Source organism: Crassostrea angulata, chromosome 10 (assembly GCF_025612915.1).
Source record: "Crassostrea angulata isolate pt1a10 chromosome 10, ASM2561291v2, whole genome shotgun sequence".
Lineage (NCBI taxonomy): Eukaryota > Metazoa > Mollusca > Bivalvia > Ostreida > Ostreidae > Magallana > Magallana angulata.
Genome location: NC_069120.1, coordinates 41,162,798 through 41,181,419, shown reverse-complemented (window position 1 = coordinate 41,181,419; position 18,622 = coordinate 41,162,798). Strand labels below are relative to the sequence as shown.

Below are 18,622 nucleotides of genomic sequence, written 5' to 3'. Positions count from 1 at the left end.
GTATTTACTTTGAATATATAATTTTAAAAGGTTTTGAAAGATTGAAAAAAAAATCTTTCCAAGTTACATTGTAACTTTACTATACAGTGAACTTTATCTGACTTATTTACTCAGTTATTATCGGTAGTGACTTGTTCTTAAAACACCAAAAATTTGAGTGATGAATTTTACTTATATAGTTTTATATCTATAACCAAATCATAATCAATTCGATCGCAAAGGTATATTTTCTTATGATGTAATCATATTTACAATTAATATTATCTTCATTAAGAAAGACTGACAGGAACGGTGTAAACAAAAAACATTTTATTTTCCGTTTAGAAATGCACTAGGCATTATGCAATTTAAATCAAAGCAATGGCAACATTTTCACTGGTGCATTGTCTCAGAAAAAAAAGCTTAAAGCTGCTTGGTCCAATTTTTAAGTTTTTACAGTATCAAATAATTTTCCATACAAATCAATTATCTAAGAAAGTTATGGACTTTCTCCTATTTACACCAGCAGAATTGGTCTCCTTTCAAAGTTAGAAATATTTAAAGTAAATAAAATAATTTCTTTTTGGGCAAACGAAAAAACAATCCAAAATGCATCATGGGAATGTTTAGAAAAGGGAACCGTTTGGTTTCGTCCCCCAGATGATTGGGTTTATTCAACCCGCATGTTATGCATTGATTGTAAACAAAGCAAACTTCAGAAATATTAGCGGATAAAATTTCCCCCTTTTTTTAATTTACCTGAACATTACGACCTTTATTTATAGCGATGTCGAAGTCGTAATACAACCATACCGGTCTCTACGTCAGGGGTAATTTTAACATGAGGCGAAATTATACGAGATGCCCTTTATTGTTGCTTGTTTTGATCACAAATTTTGTACACATATTTTTCATTTAAATTTGGCGTAATTGACTGGAAAAATTTTTGAAATGTCTATTATTATACACAAACTTAGCATAACCGTCGTCTAAAAGCGTACCCAATTTTATATATTAAAATCGGACCAAGCAGCTTTAAATTTATATCGCAGAATGTACTAACGATCGAGAGTTTATTACATTAAATGCATTTTTATTGCATTTCAAGTTGCTACATCGCTACATACATCAATGATCGCTGTTCATAACCCGAATGAATTACCAATTAATGAAATCTCTCTCTCTCTCTCTCTCTCTCTCTCTCTCTCTCTCTCTCTCTCTCTCTCTCTCTCTCTCTGTGTTTTTTATTATATACAATGATTTTGCATTGTATTTCTAATGTTCATGTGAAATTTGAGAGTCAGGCATAGAGATGAGCAAGATATTACTAATTCTTTGTCATGTAAACAAGGCCCGTGTCCTGTTTTTCGTTTACGTCAATTCAATGTAACAGAAAAAAAATCTTCTTTCAAGCTGATTTGTCTTTTTCCTTATTCATTTTAAGCATAAATAAACAGTTCCTAATGTTTAACACATTAATTTTCGGTCTAAAACTGGAATTAAACAAAAGCTTTGCTTACAAAGCTAAGAATTGTAAGCTGACAGTAACTCGCTTATATAACTCAAACACCTTGCTGGATAATTTGCCAGTGCCATATGGTGACATTTATTCCACCCAAAATGCAGTTTCGGGAAAATCTATATATATATATACAAAATGATAGACCATTGCCTTGAGAGTTAATAACCACTTTTAATTGTTTTTAGTGTGCTTCACCTGACAGATGAGATATTTACATATATATATAACTTTGAAAAATAATATCCCATAGGAAAGTGATTATTCCTTTAGGAGAAATGATTCTCTTACAGGAAATATTGACAATCCTTCAGAATTTTCTAAGATTCCTATAGGATCGAAATATATTTCCTTTACTGAGGAGAAGGGGTTTTCCAATAGGAATTGATTCAGACAGGCCGTTTTCTAAATTAAGGGGATGTGCGGCCATCTTGTACATTTGAGGATTAGAATATACATGTAAACATTTCTTGAACTGGCTTGTTTCTGCCCGAAACTGGCCAAAAATGTTGCCAAAAGATATAAAAATAATATATGAATTTTTCGATATATGCAGCTTAAAAGGGTGCAAAAATGCCATAGATCTTGGCACTGGCATAATTATCCGGCACGTACAGTGTTCTCAACGACTGATACTCAAATTTTGGTTGCCTATTTAAAATACCTTACGAAAGCATTGTAAACAGGGTTAACATTTAAATCGGAAAAATAATTTTCGACCAAAATCGTGACCATACGCCTTTAACCAATTGAATTTTAGAAATCAAGTAACAACCGGACGCTGAACCGGTTGTAACTCGAGTCCTATACAGTTGTACATTTTACCCAATTTTACACAGTGCCCTCGATAACAAAAATCACTTCCGGTTCAGTTTTCCCCATTATTGCTACACGTGAAATGGTATAGACGATGACACTATCTCGTAGTGTTTGTGTAACAGAAGAGAGTGTCATATCAGTGCCTACTAAAAGTATAGATTTAGCTTGTGTTGTAGCAGAAGGCGAAACCAGTGTGTCAAAATGACGGGCGGGAGCAAGCTAGCAACAACAACAACAACAACAGCTGATTCCTTTTGGTTCAAATACGTCCTGTCATCACTGGCTGCAGTCTGTGCAGAGACAGGTCTGTCGTGATTTTGCACCATTGATTTCAAGTCATAAATTTCTTCTGTCTCTTTTCTTGGGGAAATTTTTGGCAGTATATTTAAATGATTTATTAAACTGTTGTGTTCAAGGTCAGCTGTTTATCAAACTAGGCCTATATATAGTGACACTAGGGATTATATTTGGTTTCACTGATAAGCATGCATGGTGTTCTATAGTGATAGGAAAATATGCTGTACTTTTAAATTTTTTCGTGGCAAAAGTTTTAAAAATATCTGTATTTTCCATAGATCATAATTTTTTAGAAGCTCATGCATGTAGATGATGCAATATTTAATTAGCCCATTCTGTTAATTAGAATATGTATTTTTAGTAACTAGCAAGTAGAACAGAGAGCTTTTCAATATGTACATAATAAACAGATGCAGATTTGGAATTTTGGTGATTTATTCATACAGGGAGGTCTGGACAGGTCATGGGGTTTTTTTTTTGGGGGGGGGGGGGGGGGGTGGGGGGGGTGAGGGGTTTTGAAAGGTGTTGAAACTTCCTAAGTTTTTAAAACTGATATTAAATAACTGACTTTCCACCCCCACATACCAACCCACACACACATTAGATTCATTTATAAATATAAATCACTGCACAATTTGATTTCATAAATACGGCTGTAGATATATGGTCTTTTAAAATCCAGATGTGTATGTTGCCATGTGCTAGATTGTTTGCACATTTAATTTCTGACTTCGTGATATTGAAACCAAATTATATAATAAATTCTTTAATTGCAATGGAGAGTAGATGTTATTCAATCCTGGTGCAAAGGCTGTTACAGGAGTTGAATGTCAATGTACATTGTATATTTTGTATGAGAGTTGTGTTTCGATTTCTATATCTTATTTTACAGCAACGTACCCATTAGATCTGACCAAAACCCGCCTACAGATCCAAGGGGAAATATCAGGGGATGGAGCCATTGGGGCACGTAGAGGAATGGTCAGGACAGCAGTAGGAATAGGTAAAAGTAGTGTCAATTATAAGTAACTTCAATCAGTTCCTAATTAGTGATGTAGAGCATTATTTTAACATCACTATTACAGTTTTTGGGTTGGATACCTGTAGATGTGTTAAATGCTTTTTGAAGAATGGATTTTGGAAGATTCATTGACTTGTGTTAGTTGTGTACGCTTCATGAACACTGCCCTAATAAATAAAAAACAAATATTTTTGAAGTGTGAAGTGGATGAATAATTCTGATAGATTGGCAGCAATCAAATGATCTGTATTTTTAGTTATTGTAAATTGTGCATGATATATATAAGTTATAATTTTATTTTAAAATCAGTGTCAGTTTAATTTTAATTTAATTAAAGAGAGACCAGGAAGTGTTATTTTTAAGCGCAAAGTGCTTCATATGAAATATTGTCTAGCCTTTCATAAATTTCCGGTCAAGCATAATTTATACATACGCCTATAATGTAATCATCAGACTGGAATCTTATGGAGACATTTGTGACGCAATACATGTACTTTGTATGCATAAAAATTGGATTCATCACATTTACCAGAAAATATGTTCTTAGGGATGTTTGTTGTATGAAAGAACCTTGATCCGATACATCTGGTCAATTAACTTGAGAATACAGAGGTTCAAATTGCAATGGATGCTTATAAGGAAACATGTGCTTAAAAAATCACATGCTGTTCTATGACTATATATATCCACAAATATGACATACTTGACCAAGAAATTATACAATAGATTCATTTACCATCATTATCTCTACCACACGTCTGCCACAAGAACGTCATTGATCAAAAAATGTTTACTGCAAATGATATTGCTGGAAAATGAAGCATTTCCTCCATGGTATTTTTACATTCTGAAAATTTGGGAACATTGGCTAGGATCTTGATGGCACAAAATCAATTCCCAAAAGACTTATTGCCCAGAAAAAAATGTAATCTCTTAATGCAAGTTTTTTATAGCAAAATTATAGGAATAGATGCACTATGTTTTAGATGAATTGTCTGCATTTATAAGAACAGAGTAGCTGTTTTCAGAAAAAGATTAATTACAAGAATGAAGTAATAATGTTGGTTTTGTAATACATGTATTGCTATTCAAGATAGGAGCAGTTACATGACTTCATAAATTGTACAGGCGTTGAAGGAAAAAAAACAACAACATTTTATGTAATAGAATATGAAATATCCTTTGTAGAAAGTAGTTATCACACAATGCAACAATGAAAACTGTAATCCATAGATGGTTTGTTAGATTTTTACACAACTGTATATTCAATTAGTGATGAAAAATAAAAAAAATATTTAGATATTTAAAGCACAAACCGAAATCATAATTATACTGGAATAAGAATGTTAAGTTTGTGACAAGTAATGTAAATGGATTTCATGATTCTGATGATCCTGACCTTGAAACCAGCATGTACATGTATAATGTATGTTATATCTATTTGAGGAGGGTCTGGGAATATTTTCAATATGATGGCTTATTGTTATTATGTGTTTCTTTATAGATGTACTGTATTTCTATTGTCTGGGTTTTTTTCAGTGCAGGAAGAAGGGGTAGCATGTCTTTATCAGGGTCTACAGCCAGCATTAATACGTCACATAGGTAAGTCAGAGAGAGAGAGAGAGAGAGAGATCTGATATAATTACCAGTACACTTAATAACTATTCTTCTACTGTATTCCGTATTTGCTGTCTGAATTTTAGCTTTGAAATACATCGCGGTTGACTTAATAGCTGGATGGTTACAAAAATCTGCATGAAATGCTTGCAATTAGGTTTAATTGATTTGTGTTGTTCTTGTTTTGGCAGTGTACACCGGTAGTCGGATGTCTATATATGAACTTTTTCGAGAACACATTCTACAAAGAGAGGCAGATGGAAGCTTCCCAGTCTGGTAATGTGACATTGATCTTTCAATGGTATTTATTACTGGTACATAATACAAAGAGGTTTGATTGAGCTTATTACTTCATGCTAATCATGCTCGTGCAGGTGCAAGGAGAAAATTGCATCGGTAAAACCTAATTACATGTAATAGCTAATTCTATGTTGCATATTATGGATCTTTAATTTCTTAAAAGTCAATTATCACTTCGAAATGTTGACAGAAATTCTTTCTTTTCTGTTTTTTTAAATCTTTAATCAGCAGCATTTAGGTAGTCATGCATGTATTAAGACCCAGATATGTTGCATAATTTTTAACCAGGTTTTTCAAGATGGGGCAGACGGCTGCCAAAAGGGTACCAATACCCCTATTGTACAGATAACTCCTCCTACAGTTTTCTCGATAGAAAGTTGTTGTTTTGCAGATCAATTGAAGATATATCAGAAATATGCCTATTACTTGGATTTTGACTTTTAATAATTCATGAAAAAAAATACCTCTTGTTGATTTTAGTCATTTTTTGGCATATACATAGGGTACGGATTCAAGTTAGGATATTGTTGTTTTGCTGTTCAATTGTACATGTATCAGAGACGTCATGTTACTTGGATTTTGATTTTTGTTATTTTATGAAAAAATACCACTTTTTGAACTTAGTTTTTTGGGGGAAAATATTGCATATGTAGAGTATATTCTCTCTGGATAGGTCGTGTTTATCAATTCAGGGTTGACAAATGGGTTATGGATACTGTTCACTCTTGTTTATTATAGTGTGATTGCTTTGATTGAATGAATTGACCTGTATTTTACACAAAAAACATTTGTTAGTTATTACCTACATGTATGTTGTGAACTGTAGCATTACAAAGCAGAAATTGTGAAGGTCATTTATTATTTAGACAGAAAGTCTGGAATGCATGAATTCTATGATCGGTTTTCAACATTTGACAGGAAAGCCTCAGTTGGGGGTTTATGTGCTGGAGCGCTGGGACAACTCATAGCGAGTCCAACCGACCTAATTAAAGTTCAACTGCAGATGGAGGGCAGGCGAAAGTTGGAGGGGAAGCCTCCGAGGTAATGAAAAATCTAGAGAAAAAGGGAATTATTTTTTTTGGAAAGCATTTTTGTTAATAAAGTGTATAGAGATTGTGTGGCCCACATGGGCGATCAGAGTTATGCATAGGTATTTAAATCTATACATACCCTGGTAACTGCAGCAAGTTGTTCTGGACTGCCCATTATCTTAAGTAAACAAATCTCTTGCATACTGTACATTCATACTGAAATTCTCAGAAATATAATCATAGAATGATATTTTGAATCAACTGCAATGTAAGCATTGCCAATTAAGCCCAAATTTTTTTTTCTTAAAGAAAAATCATAAAAAAATTATATAAAACCAGTTTTATAAATAGTAAATTCTAGCAAAAGCTGTTCACATGAAATCTATACATATACAAAAACTTGTGCCTCTCTGCATTAATGTGACTCGGGACTCCTTCTCAAAGTTTACACTGTTGTTTGGACAATTTTCTTTAGAAGAAATAGCTCAGTAAATGGAACTAATGTAAATGTAGGTTCTGTGCTGAAAGTTTAAGGAATGTATGCTACTCGGTAAACATAACAGCAATGACAAATTTGACACAGGTCATCTCTAAACTTTGCCAAATTGGAATCAGGAAGTAAATTTCCCTCTTTACAATGCAGTGTCAAAGAGAAATTAAGATTGCATTTGCATATTCAGTGACTTCACAACAGAATATTACATAAACTTTTACTTGTAATGCTTCTATATTGAAGAAATCCTCTAAGCTGTAAAAACTTACAATGATGTCATTTAGGTCGCTTATTGTAAACCAACTTTTAATCGTGACAACTTTATTTTGCAATCTACACAAGATAAATGGGTTTATCGCAGGCAACTAATTTTCACAATTAAGATGTAGATTATCTAAATAATAAAATACCAAATAGATTTAATAAGTGGTTTGTGATGAAAAATATTCTTGATGTTGGGCGAGGCTTAATTTACAAACCTGGCAAAAATCTTCCTTGTGGATGAATAAAAGTTGATTTTCATTATTCAGAACCATTTAATGTTAATTGTTTTAGACCAATTTGACGATACAAATACAATGTACTGCTAACTATATCTCATTTCAGAGTGAAGGGTGCATTAGATGCATTCAACAAAATCGTGGCAGAAAGTGGAGTTAAGGGACTTTACAGAGGAGTGATTCCAAATGTGCAGAGGGCAGCACTAGTCAACATGGGAGGTAAACACATTTTTCCTGTGAAGAGCTGTGATGAGTTACAATGCAGAGCAACATTATTTTCAGATTTTCTATGGATATCTTTTTCATACATATATATTGATGCTATATTTTTATTTTCTAGCTATGTTATAGTGTCTTTTTAGACTTGTGCACTTATGATACCGCCAAGCAAAACCTCTTGCGGCACACTGATCTACAAGACAACTACGTTACACATTCATTAGCAAGGTTTGTATTGACAGTTAAAATGTTTATTGAAAACTACTTTCTATAATTTAGTAATGTATTGTTTTTCTATTCCCCCCTTTCCCCCAAACAATCAAGCTATCATAATCTAAAGATTCAAGGCTTTAATGTAGTATGTATTTATGCCAATAAGATGGTCACTTAATTTAAAGAGCTGTCTTAGTATAAAGGTTTTAGTTTATGATTGATCTTGATACCTGTATTATATATGTACGGTACACCGTTGTTTGTTTTCAGGGTTGACTGTATATCTTTTTTTCTGCAGTGGTTGTTCAGGTCTTGTTGCTGCAACCTTTGGGACACCAGCCGATGTTGTCAAAACCAGAATAATGAACCAGCCAACCAAAAATGGAAAGTAAGTAAAGCGGTTTTATTTTTACCAGGAAGCAAATGCCTTTTAGCTCACCTGGAAAAATCAGACAAGTTTTGACATTCAGGGTTAAGTCTCTGGAGCAGGTCTGTTGCCAAGTACAGTCATGTAATTCTATGCCTTAGTGGTCAAGAATTACATAATTGATGTGAACAGAAAGTTTACATAGCCTGATATATTATACAGGTATTTTGAAGTATTTTAATGCTGCTATATTTTGCAAATATACAATTACTCTGTACCATAAAAATTATCTTTAAATTTTGATTAGATTTTTATACCCCACTCCGAAGGAGAAGGGGGTATACTGTTTTACCCTTGTGTGTCTGTTTGTCTGTCTGTCTGTCCATAACACAAATTTTTGTCAAAGATTTCTCAGCAACTATTTATCGCAGATGCTTGTAATTTTAACACACTGTTTGTTTAGGCATGCCATATGGTTGGATCTATTTTTGTACCAATTGGACATCAACTTTCTGTTAAATGACGACTTTGTTTATTTTCAGCCAAAAAATTTTTGTCAAAGATTTCTCAGCAACTGTAAATTGCAGATGCTTGAAATTTTAACATGCCATTTGTTTAAGCATGCCATATTGTGGGATATATTTTTGTACCAATCGGATGACAACTTCCTGTTAAATGTCGACTTTACTTATTTTACAAATTCACATCAGAGCGGGGGTATCACTATTGATCATTGGCTCACAGATATCTTATTTCTAAATTTGAGACAGGTGTAGCAAAGTTTGATTGGAAAATGTGGAACACTAGCATTTTCTTTTTCATTTACTAACAAAATCAATATTTCCAACTGTTTTGAACTCTATGAATTATGATATAAACAACGCTTTATGTGTATTGACAACATGCCTGAATGTTAATTGTTCTGATCTCACTTCTGTAGGGGTTTACTGTACAGCGGATCAATGGACTGCCTTATAAAAACAGCTACAAAGGAAGGAGTGATGGCACTCTACAAAGGATTCATACCTATCTGGTTAAGAATGGTAAGGTCACGGGATTTATATCATTAATCTGGATAAAAATGGTAAAGTCAATTATATTTATACCAAACTGGTTAAGAATGGTAAGATTATAGGATTTATACCAATATTGTTTAACAAGAATGATATCGTCATAGGAATATTATACCAATTTGGTTTTGAGTGTTAAGGTCATAGGATTTATACTAACCTTGCCATGAAAGGTAAGATCATAGGAACTGGTCTTGAATGGTAATGTCATATGATTTAAACCACCATTCTAGTTTTAAAAAAACCCAGTAAGATCATAGGGTTTATACTAGTTTGGGTCAAATAGGAATTGGTTAAGGACGATAAGGTCAAAGGTCAAATATTGTCCGTCAAGATTCTATCTACAGATACATGAAACTGGTGTGATGAAAATATCAACGTCTTTCTCGTTTTAGGCCCCCTGGTCTCTTACTTTCTGGTTGTCCTATGAGAAGATCCGACAGCTTGCCGGAACTAACTCATTTTAACGAGACTGTGATTTATAGCACACACTGAATAATCCTGCCTGTTGCATATCAGATGTCATCTTTGTTTTTTACAAAAACAATTACATATTTGTATATATATTTTGCATAGAAATATACCAATGCATTATAATTTTCTCAGAGTATATGTATAGACAATCTTCGATAATAATCTATGATGAAATTGTACATAATTTATAGTTATTATATTTATATATCCTAGGAAAAGGTCATTTTATCATTTTATACATGTATTATTCATCATCTATTGATGTACACAAGCTATCATTTCTCAGATCTGAACAGCAATGCAGGTTTAATGTACATGTATATAATTTACTAGTCCAATTACATGCATTAAATACAGATCACCATTTGTTTAATGATATCATATATGATTAGTTTTTACCACACTAAAATAGAGGCAGGGATTGTTGTGAGCACACCACAATTAGACACTGCGTAGACAATTTGGTTACTTGGTAATACAGTACATGTATTATCATAATTTTTTTTCTAATCCACATCAGTCAATTCGCTGGATATAAATCAGTGATTTTTCATTTTTCATGTACATTGTAAAACATTAAGGGTATAATTTAGTTGTCACTTTTCACCCATGGTTTACTAAGCTTTTCATACATATGAAGGTTTTAATGGATCGCTTTCAACAGGCCTGATATGTTGAATTTTTTTTGTCATGCCATGAAAATGGGGTAAAAATAGGTTTATTCAAATCATACACCATTGAATGTGCATTTGTTTGGTGAGAGCATTTCTTAAGTATAGTCAATATAAAATTAGCATTAGTTATTTATGATATTAATGATGATATTCACACCACTATGTGTGTATCAGAAATCGGTCACCTCATTTTAATACATGTATGTGAATTACTGACATGCGTTGAGCATCGTGAATTTTAATTATTGTGATTAAATCACCTTGTACACCAGAAATGCCTGCAACATGTGTATGTGTGTTGTGCAGATTAATTTCACACAGGGCAGAGTGTGATGTTTGCCAAAATTTATAAACATGTGTATAAAATGCATTTATTTTGATTAGTTTTTTTTTTTTTTTTTATTGAAAATGGAATGGTTTGTGACGAATCAAATTGCAATAAAATTTGAAATATAAATGAATTTGTTGTTTAAAAAACCCACTTTTGCTATCTACTGGTGATTTTTTAAAAAAAGATCACCTTTGACTTGTAACAGTTTCTTGAAGGAAAAAAATAATGAAGGGAGAAAAAAGTAAAGATTAGTGTAAGATTGATTTTATTTTCTAGCAGATGATCAAAAAGGTAAGGGGGGGGGTGGAAGAAAGGAAGGAAAATAGGGAATTATATAAATTTCTGATAGCACCCTCCCACAGATGCGTGCATCCTATGATTTACAGTCACGTTTTATATCTGACAAAACTGTATTCAGTAGCGTCGGAAGCAAATTGAAAGTGGGGGGGGGGGGGCCTTAGTTTTATTAGAAATCCGACGCCTATGGATTTTTTTTATTCACAACTAGTGGCGGCTTGTATAATGCAAACAGGTTGTAAATGATATCACAGTTTGTGTGTGAATATTTATGCAAATTTAAACTACTTTTCGATAAAAGTAACCTTAAACAAAAGAGAGACAGCTAAGACCCAACAGGGGAAATTTGAAATTGGGAAGATGAACATTAAAAAGATGGTTAGGGAGGCACAGAATATCCACCTCTCGATACGAGTAAAATCAAAATTTTGATTACAAGTAATTCCTACAATTTAAGCCACTTAAGTCCTAGTTTTCGTGCTATAGCGACAGAGACTATTTTTAAAAACAAATTTGAAAACTTGTTTTCAAGATACTAGTAGTTAGACTGTTAACTGTACTAAATTCTATATCTAGAGCACATCTTATAAAAATCAACACATGCATAAAATTATGTACATATTCATATGCCTTCTGTAATCAATTTCTTTTGAAAAACCGCGGTATTTACAAGACATTTCGATATTCATACTTTTGACACTATAGAGAAGGGGTGAATTTTAGAAGTCTTGTATTTTGGAAAGTCAAGAGCTGATTTATAAAAATAAAAAGTATAATGAATCTAAAAACGGGTACATAAAGGGCCCACAGAAAGGAGGGTTCCAACCTCCAACCCCCTGAACTCCCGTTTGGAAAAATTACCGCTAATTCCCCAAAAAGCCCCCTTCCAAAGGCCTGCACATAACTATGAACCATTACATAAATTAATATAAAATATGATAAATAAGTAAAAAGAAATACATGTATTATATGTGTAACAACCCCCCCCAATTTAAGCTATATAACTAGCTCCTATTCTGAAAGAATGACAACTGTTAGCGCCTCTGAATCATGAAATGAAGAGATACATTCGTACATGTAGTTTTAAATGATGGGGTTATATTTGTCTTACATGTAATAGAGAATGAAATATGAATTTCTTATCAGTTTCAGCCGCTGTAGATTTCGACCAATCAATAAATGGGGCATGTAGATTTCAGTCTGGCTGTTTCTATAGAGCTATGAATTAACTATAGGTTTCCTTAAGAAATAGAGGGAATAATACTTTGTAGATGTAAATATATGACAATGTATCTAAAAGTTATTTTGATATTATTGGTTGTATTCGTCCTTACTCATAATGAAGAGTGGTAAAAAAGTTTCCATATTTCGGTATCAAATGTACCTGTGATGATGAAATTATAGCGTAAACACATCAATATAACAAGATAAACAATCTATTTTGTTTGTACTGCAAATTGCTTAAATTTACACTTTTAGAACCATTTTAACAAGAGCTTGGACTTTGGGTAGTTGTGTCAAACAGCAATGTGACGTAGGCCTGTCTATTTCATTGTTGGCAATTCAGCCATGGCTCTTTGAAATCAACACGATTTGTCTGGCTTTTGAGCTAAGACTACGCAATCAGTGTATATTTCGCTTGAAACAGCGTCATTCGTAACTTGTTTTGACGCAAGAGTAGATAGCTACGTACTTCTAAAAGTCCAAGGTCTTGTAAAAAGGGTTTTAAGTATGACTGAGTATGCTCCATAGCTTACTCGGAAAATCGCCGTTTTGTACCCAGTCGGAGTATGATTAACAATGATGAGGTTTTATAACCTTGAAACCCTGGGTACAAGTAAAATTTGGAGTACTAAATACAATTTGGAGTAGGAGTTTGTACTAAATTAAGAATGTTTTATAACCTCGGGTATAAACTTCGGGTTACTTAAGCTCCCGAGGCCTTCCGATTGTGCAATCTCTTCGGAACGCTTCTGTAACCATGGACGCTTGTTCGGTGACACTACTCACTAGGCTGGGGACACACCAATCGGTGAACTCTACTCACTGGGTTAGGGACGCCTGATCTAGCCTAGCTCCCGAGGCCTTCCGATTGTCCAATCTCTTCGGAAGGCTTCGGGAACCATGGATGCTTGGTCGGTGAAAAGTATTTATTTGGCTGGGGACACACCAATCGGTGAACACTACTCACTGGGCTAGGGACGCCTGCTCTAGCCTAGCTCCCGAGGCCTTCCGATTGTGCAAGTTCTTCGGAAGGCTTCGGGAACCAGTGTATGATTGGTCGGTTAACACTACTCACTAGGCTGGGGACACACCAATCGGTGAACACTAACCACTGGGCTAGGGACGCCTGCTCTACATGTAGCCTAGCTCCCGATGCCTTCCGATTGTGCAAGTTCTTCGGAAGGCTTCGGGAACCAGTGTATGATTGGTCGGTGAACACTACTCACTAGGCTGGGGACACACCAATCGGTGAACACTACTCACTGGGCTAGGGACACCTACTCTAGCCTAGCTCCTGAGGCCTTCCGATTGTACAAGCTCTTCGGAAGGCTTCGGGAACCAGTGTATGATTGGTCGGTGAACACTACTCACTGGGCTAGGGACGCCTGATCTAGCTTAGCTCCCGAGACTTCCGATTGTGCAAGCTCTTCGGAAGGCTTCGGGAACCAGTGTATGATTTGTTGGTTAACACTACTTACTAGGCTGGGGACACACCAATCGGTGAACACTACTCACTGGGTTAGGGACACCTGCGTTAGCCTAGCTCCTGAGGCGTTCCGACTGTGCAAGCTCTTCGGAAGGCTTCAGGAACCAGTGTATGATTGGTCGGTTAACACTACTCACTAGGCTGAGGCACCCTGATCTAGTCTGGTTCCAGATGCCTTCCGATTGTGCATACACTTCGGAAGGCTTCTGGAAACAAGCACACTTAATGGTTGAATACAACTCACTAGTCTAGGGAAACATCGATTGGTGAACACTACTCACTGAACTAGGGATGCCTGCTCTAGCCTAGCTTAAGAGGCCTTACGATTGTACAAGCACACCGGAAGACCTCGGGAAACAAGGTGCGCTTGATAGATGAACACTACTCACCAGGCTAGGGGAACTGACATATACTTTATTCACCTTAGTGATACTCTTAGTGAACACTCCACATCTGGTCTCCTCTACACGTAAACTATTGATAAAAGAGCACAAATCAATGCACTATATTGGAACTTCATTACCAACGACTTATTTCTATAAGAGTTTGGTCCACTGCAATACATGTTATAAGCATGAAAATAGGAATTTTATCATTGCAGAAAACGGGATGTTCGTAAACGACAACACGTTGTTACGGTCTTGGACTTAATATCTATGGCACGCCAAATTCACAAAAATGAGCTAAACATAGTTTCACAGTCGATAAACTAGGTTTATCGACTGTTAACTATAGTTAACGGATCGTAAACTATAGTTACCGACGTTAATCTATATTTCACATCTGTAAACTATAGTTAACGCGATAATCTATGTTTCACATCTGTAAACTATAGTTAACACTGAAAACAATCATTTGCGGTTGTTAAACATAGTTTATCTGATAAATAGGGTTTTATGATCAGTAAACTACGGTTTACAAATCTAAAGCACGCCAATTACACATTAACATAGTTTCACAGTGATAAACTAGGTTTATCGGCTGTTAACTATAGTTTAGAGATCCTAAACTATAGTTACCGACGTAAATCTATATTTCACGTCTGTAAACTATAGTTTACGAATGCAAATCTATGTTTTTCTGTCTGGAAATACACGTTAACAATAGATTTTGCTGATAAATATAGATTCACATCTGTAAACTATAGTTTACATTCGTAAACTATAGTTTAGAGTTGATAAATATAGTTTCACGATTGTGAAACTATATTTATCAGATAAACTATGTACAACTTGCATTCGTGAACTATAGTTTAGAGTTGTTAATCATAGTTTCACAATGGTGAAACTATATTTATCAGATAAACTATGTACAACTTGCATTCGTGAACTATAGTTTAGAGTTGTTAATCATAGTTTCACAATGGTGAAACTATATTTATCAGATAAACTATGTTTAACAATCGCAAATGATTGTTTTCAGTGTTAACTATAGTTTACAGACGTGAAACATAGATTATCGCGTTAACTATAGTTTACAGACGTGAAATATAGATTAACGTCGGTAACTATAGTTTTCGATCCGTAAACTATAGTTAACAGTCGATAAACCTAGTTTATCGACTGTGAAACTATGTTTAGCTCATTTTTGTGAATTTGTCTGATAAATATAGTTTCAGGATTTGTTTAACTATAATTAACAACTCTTAACTATAGTTTACGATTGTAAATTATAATTAACAAATGTGAATCTATATTTATCAGCAAAATCTATTGTTAACGTTTTTACAGATAGATAAACTATGATTATCATTCGTAAACTATAGTTTACATTCGTGAAATATAGTTTCACAGATGTAAACTATAGTTAACGAATCGTTAACTATAGTTTAGGATCCGTAAACTATAGTTAACAGCTGATAAACCTAGTTTATCGACTTTGAAACTATGTTTAGCTCATTTTTGTGAATTTGGCGTGCCATAAATATCGCTTATTTATTACGTAGGACGTCGTGCGGCCGGGGTCTACAATATGATGCAGACGTTATGCATTCTTTATTAACGTAACACGTGTTCGATGCGCACGCGAAGTAAGGCAGCACTTTCTGAACAAAATAATGCGGATGCCTACTAATTATTTGATAATATAATATATTTTTTTTAAATATATCCTTTTCTATTTTTGGTTGTAGCTTCTTTTTCTGTTATTTTTCAAACATAGATGAATTTCTGCAAAGTGTAGTTCATGCATTTAGAAGACCGTGCAACCTGAATGCCTGGATAGGAAAGCAACCGACCGTAATCGGTATATATTTACAATGTACATCTAACGAGTATGATTCTTCCCGCTATTTCTTACGGAAACGTATGGAACGCCATAGCTGCCTTATGTGCCTATTTCATGTGAAGATGGTGCTTTATTATATTATGCTGTGGTTATTTCATGTGAAGATGGTGCTTTATTATATGAAGGTGGTGCTTTATTATATGAAGATGGTGCTTTATTATATGAAGATTGTGCTTTTTTATATGAAGATGGTGCTTTATTATATGAAGGTGGTGCTTTATTATATGAATATGGTGCTTTATTATATGAAGATGGTGCTTTATTATATGAAGATAGTGCTTTTTTATGTGATGATGCTTTTTTATGTGAAGGTGCTTTTTTATGTGAAGATGGTGCTTTATTATATGATGGTGCTTTTTTATATGATGGTGCTTTTTAATGTGAAGGTGGTCACTCGGAACTCCTCTTATTTTTGAATACTGAATTAACCATTTATGTATTATCTCGAAATATTGAAAGTAAAACAAAAAATTGATGCGATCAAAATCCATTTGATACACTATTGCTAGTTCCTCTTTTTTCTAGCACAATTAGTATATAAGCTATCGAGAAGATCTAGCTTTTTACGACTTTACCCCAACCGAACATACATCTATTAAGTGACATTTATATAATGACGGAATATTACAAGAATTAAAGCCTAGTAACGTTATCCTGAAAAGCAGAAAATTGAATTTAATAATTATTTGTGTTTAAGCGAAGGTTATGCCCTAGCAATCTGATTAAAATAAGATCTTTGATCCGCTCTTAATTGGGAGTTGATTTTAATCAACTCTCCTATGCAGTTACTCAGACAAACCGAAAGTGAAACAGTGTTTGGACCTCATCACAAATCATCGCTGCTGACAAGACTTATAGTTCTTGAACATAATTGATAAATTCGATGTAATGTATGCTAAAGCATTGTTTTTCAAGGAAACTTATTTATAAATAGCTTGAAAATAGTCAGATTTTAAATGGTACGAACAATTTAGATATTTTTTGTAGTCGTATGTATTCCTACGCCAGAGTTCAATATAGTCTCGTTCAACTCAACGCTCGGCTGTCTCCGTAAATCTCCTACAAGCAGAGAGTCTCCCTTTCTTGTCGGAGATTTACGGTGTCAGCCGAGCGTTTGGTTGAACGAGACTATAGAGTTCAATATTGCTTGGATCCATACAATTTTCGATAAATATTTCTATTACTGAAACATAGTTTGATTGAATTAATATTATTTTTAAATATTATTTAAGATGATTCATATGGGGGATTTCTCGACATTCTTGTCGAAAAAGTACAAAAATTCATATTATAAAAAAGTGCGTAATTCAAATACAAATTAGAAACTACATGTACTTGTCATGCAAAATAACATATTATTGATTTTAGAATAAATAACCATCGACAAAATCAACTCTCGTCAGTTCCTCAGTACTTTGATTTTGTTATTGTCATCGCCCAGTCGGTCTTCGTCATTGATGACCGTTCCTCTTTAACCTAAGTGGTGAGCTGGAGGAAGAGCTCACATTCTGAGTGTTTCAAAACAAAATATTATTTAAAAAAAAACAAATAAAGGAACGGATTGAGGATCTGATTTTAAACAGACTGATGCTCTAGGTGATAGGATTTGACTTGAAGATAAAGTAAGGGAAAGTCACAGGGAAAGGTCTACTATACTATAAAATAGCTCAAAGAAGGTCCTTTTATAAGTGGTAAAGGCAAAAGTAAAATGTCAAGAAATACTTACAAAATATTGTATTATTCAATTAATCACATTCGTCAATTCAGTTGAGATTAAGTCGTACAGTTCATCTCGTAACATAAATACTTAATATGCTAAAAAAGAGAAACTAGCAATTGTGTATTAAATGGATTTTAACTGTATCAATTTTGTTCTAGTTTCAAAATTTCGAGATAATAAATGTTTAACTCAGTCTTCAAAAATAAAGTTCCGAGTGACCATCTTCACATTAAAAAGCAACATCACATAAAAAAGCACCATCTTCATATAATAAAGCACCATCTTCATATAATAAAGCACCATCATCACATAAAAAAGCACCATCTTCATATAATAAGGCACCACCTTCATATAATAAAGCACCATCTTCATATTATAAAGCACCATCTTCACATAAAAAAGCACCATCTTCATATAATAAAGCACCACCTTCATATAATAAGGCACCATCTTCATATAATAAAGCACCATCTTCATATAATAAAGCACCATCTTCACATGAAATAACCACAGCATAATATAATAATGCACCATCTACATATAAAATATCCACATAAGGCAGCTATGGCGTACCATAGAAACGTATTGTTAATTCATAGCTCTTAAGAAATAGACAGGACTGAAATGTAAACGCCCCGTTTATCGATTTGTTGAAACCTACAGCAACCTAAGAAAAATCACGGAC

General features: G+C 34.0%; 1 protein-coding gene across 1 annotated transcript; it reads left to right on the top strand.

Annotated features, from left to right (window-relative positions):
• The first annotated feature begins 2,335 nt into the window (after positions 1 to 2,335).
• Positions 2,336 to 10,949, top strand: LOC128167631 (mitochondrial uncoupling protein 4-like). The gene is made up of 10 exons (XM_052833450.1): positions 2,336 to 2,621; positions 3,507 to 3,617; positions 5,175 to 5,237; positions 5,444 to 5,528; positions 6,471 to 6,593; positions 7,683 to 7,795; positions 7,939 to 8,023; positions 8,307 to 8,396; positions 9,316 to 9,418; positions 9,841 to 10,949. Exons 1-10 carry the CDS (start codon positions 2,519 to 2,521, stop codon positions 9,910 to 9,912), a joined length of 948 nt encoding a protein of 315 aa, XP_052689410.1. The 5' UTR covers positions 2,336 to 2,518; the 3' UTR covers positions 9,913 to 10,949.
• The last annotated feature ends 7,673 nt before the right edge of the window (positions 10,950 to 18,622 follow it).

Bases quoted from the DNA above. Each gene is read 5' to 3' on its own strand.
- LOC128167631 (XM_052833450.1), top strand. From the start codon at position 2,519: ATGACGGGCGGGAGCAAGCTAGCAACAACAACAACAACAACAGCTGAT. The intron at 5,529-6,470 runs GTAATGTGACAT...AACATTTGACAG, and splicing joins GATGGAAGCTTCCCAGTCTG to GAAAGCCTCAGTTGGGGGTT. The intron at 9,419-9,840 runs GTAAGGTCACGG...TTCTCGTTTTAG, and splicing joins TACCTATCTGGTTAAGAATG to GCCCCCTGGTCTCTTACTTT.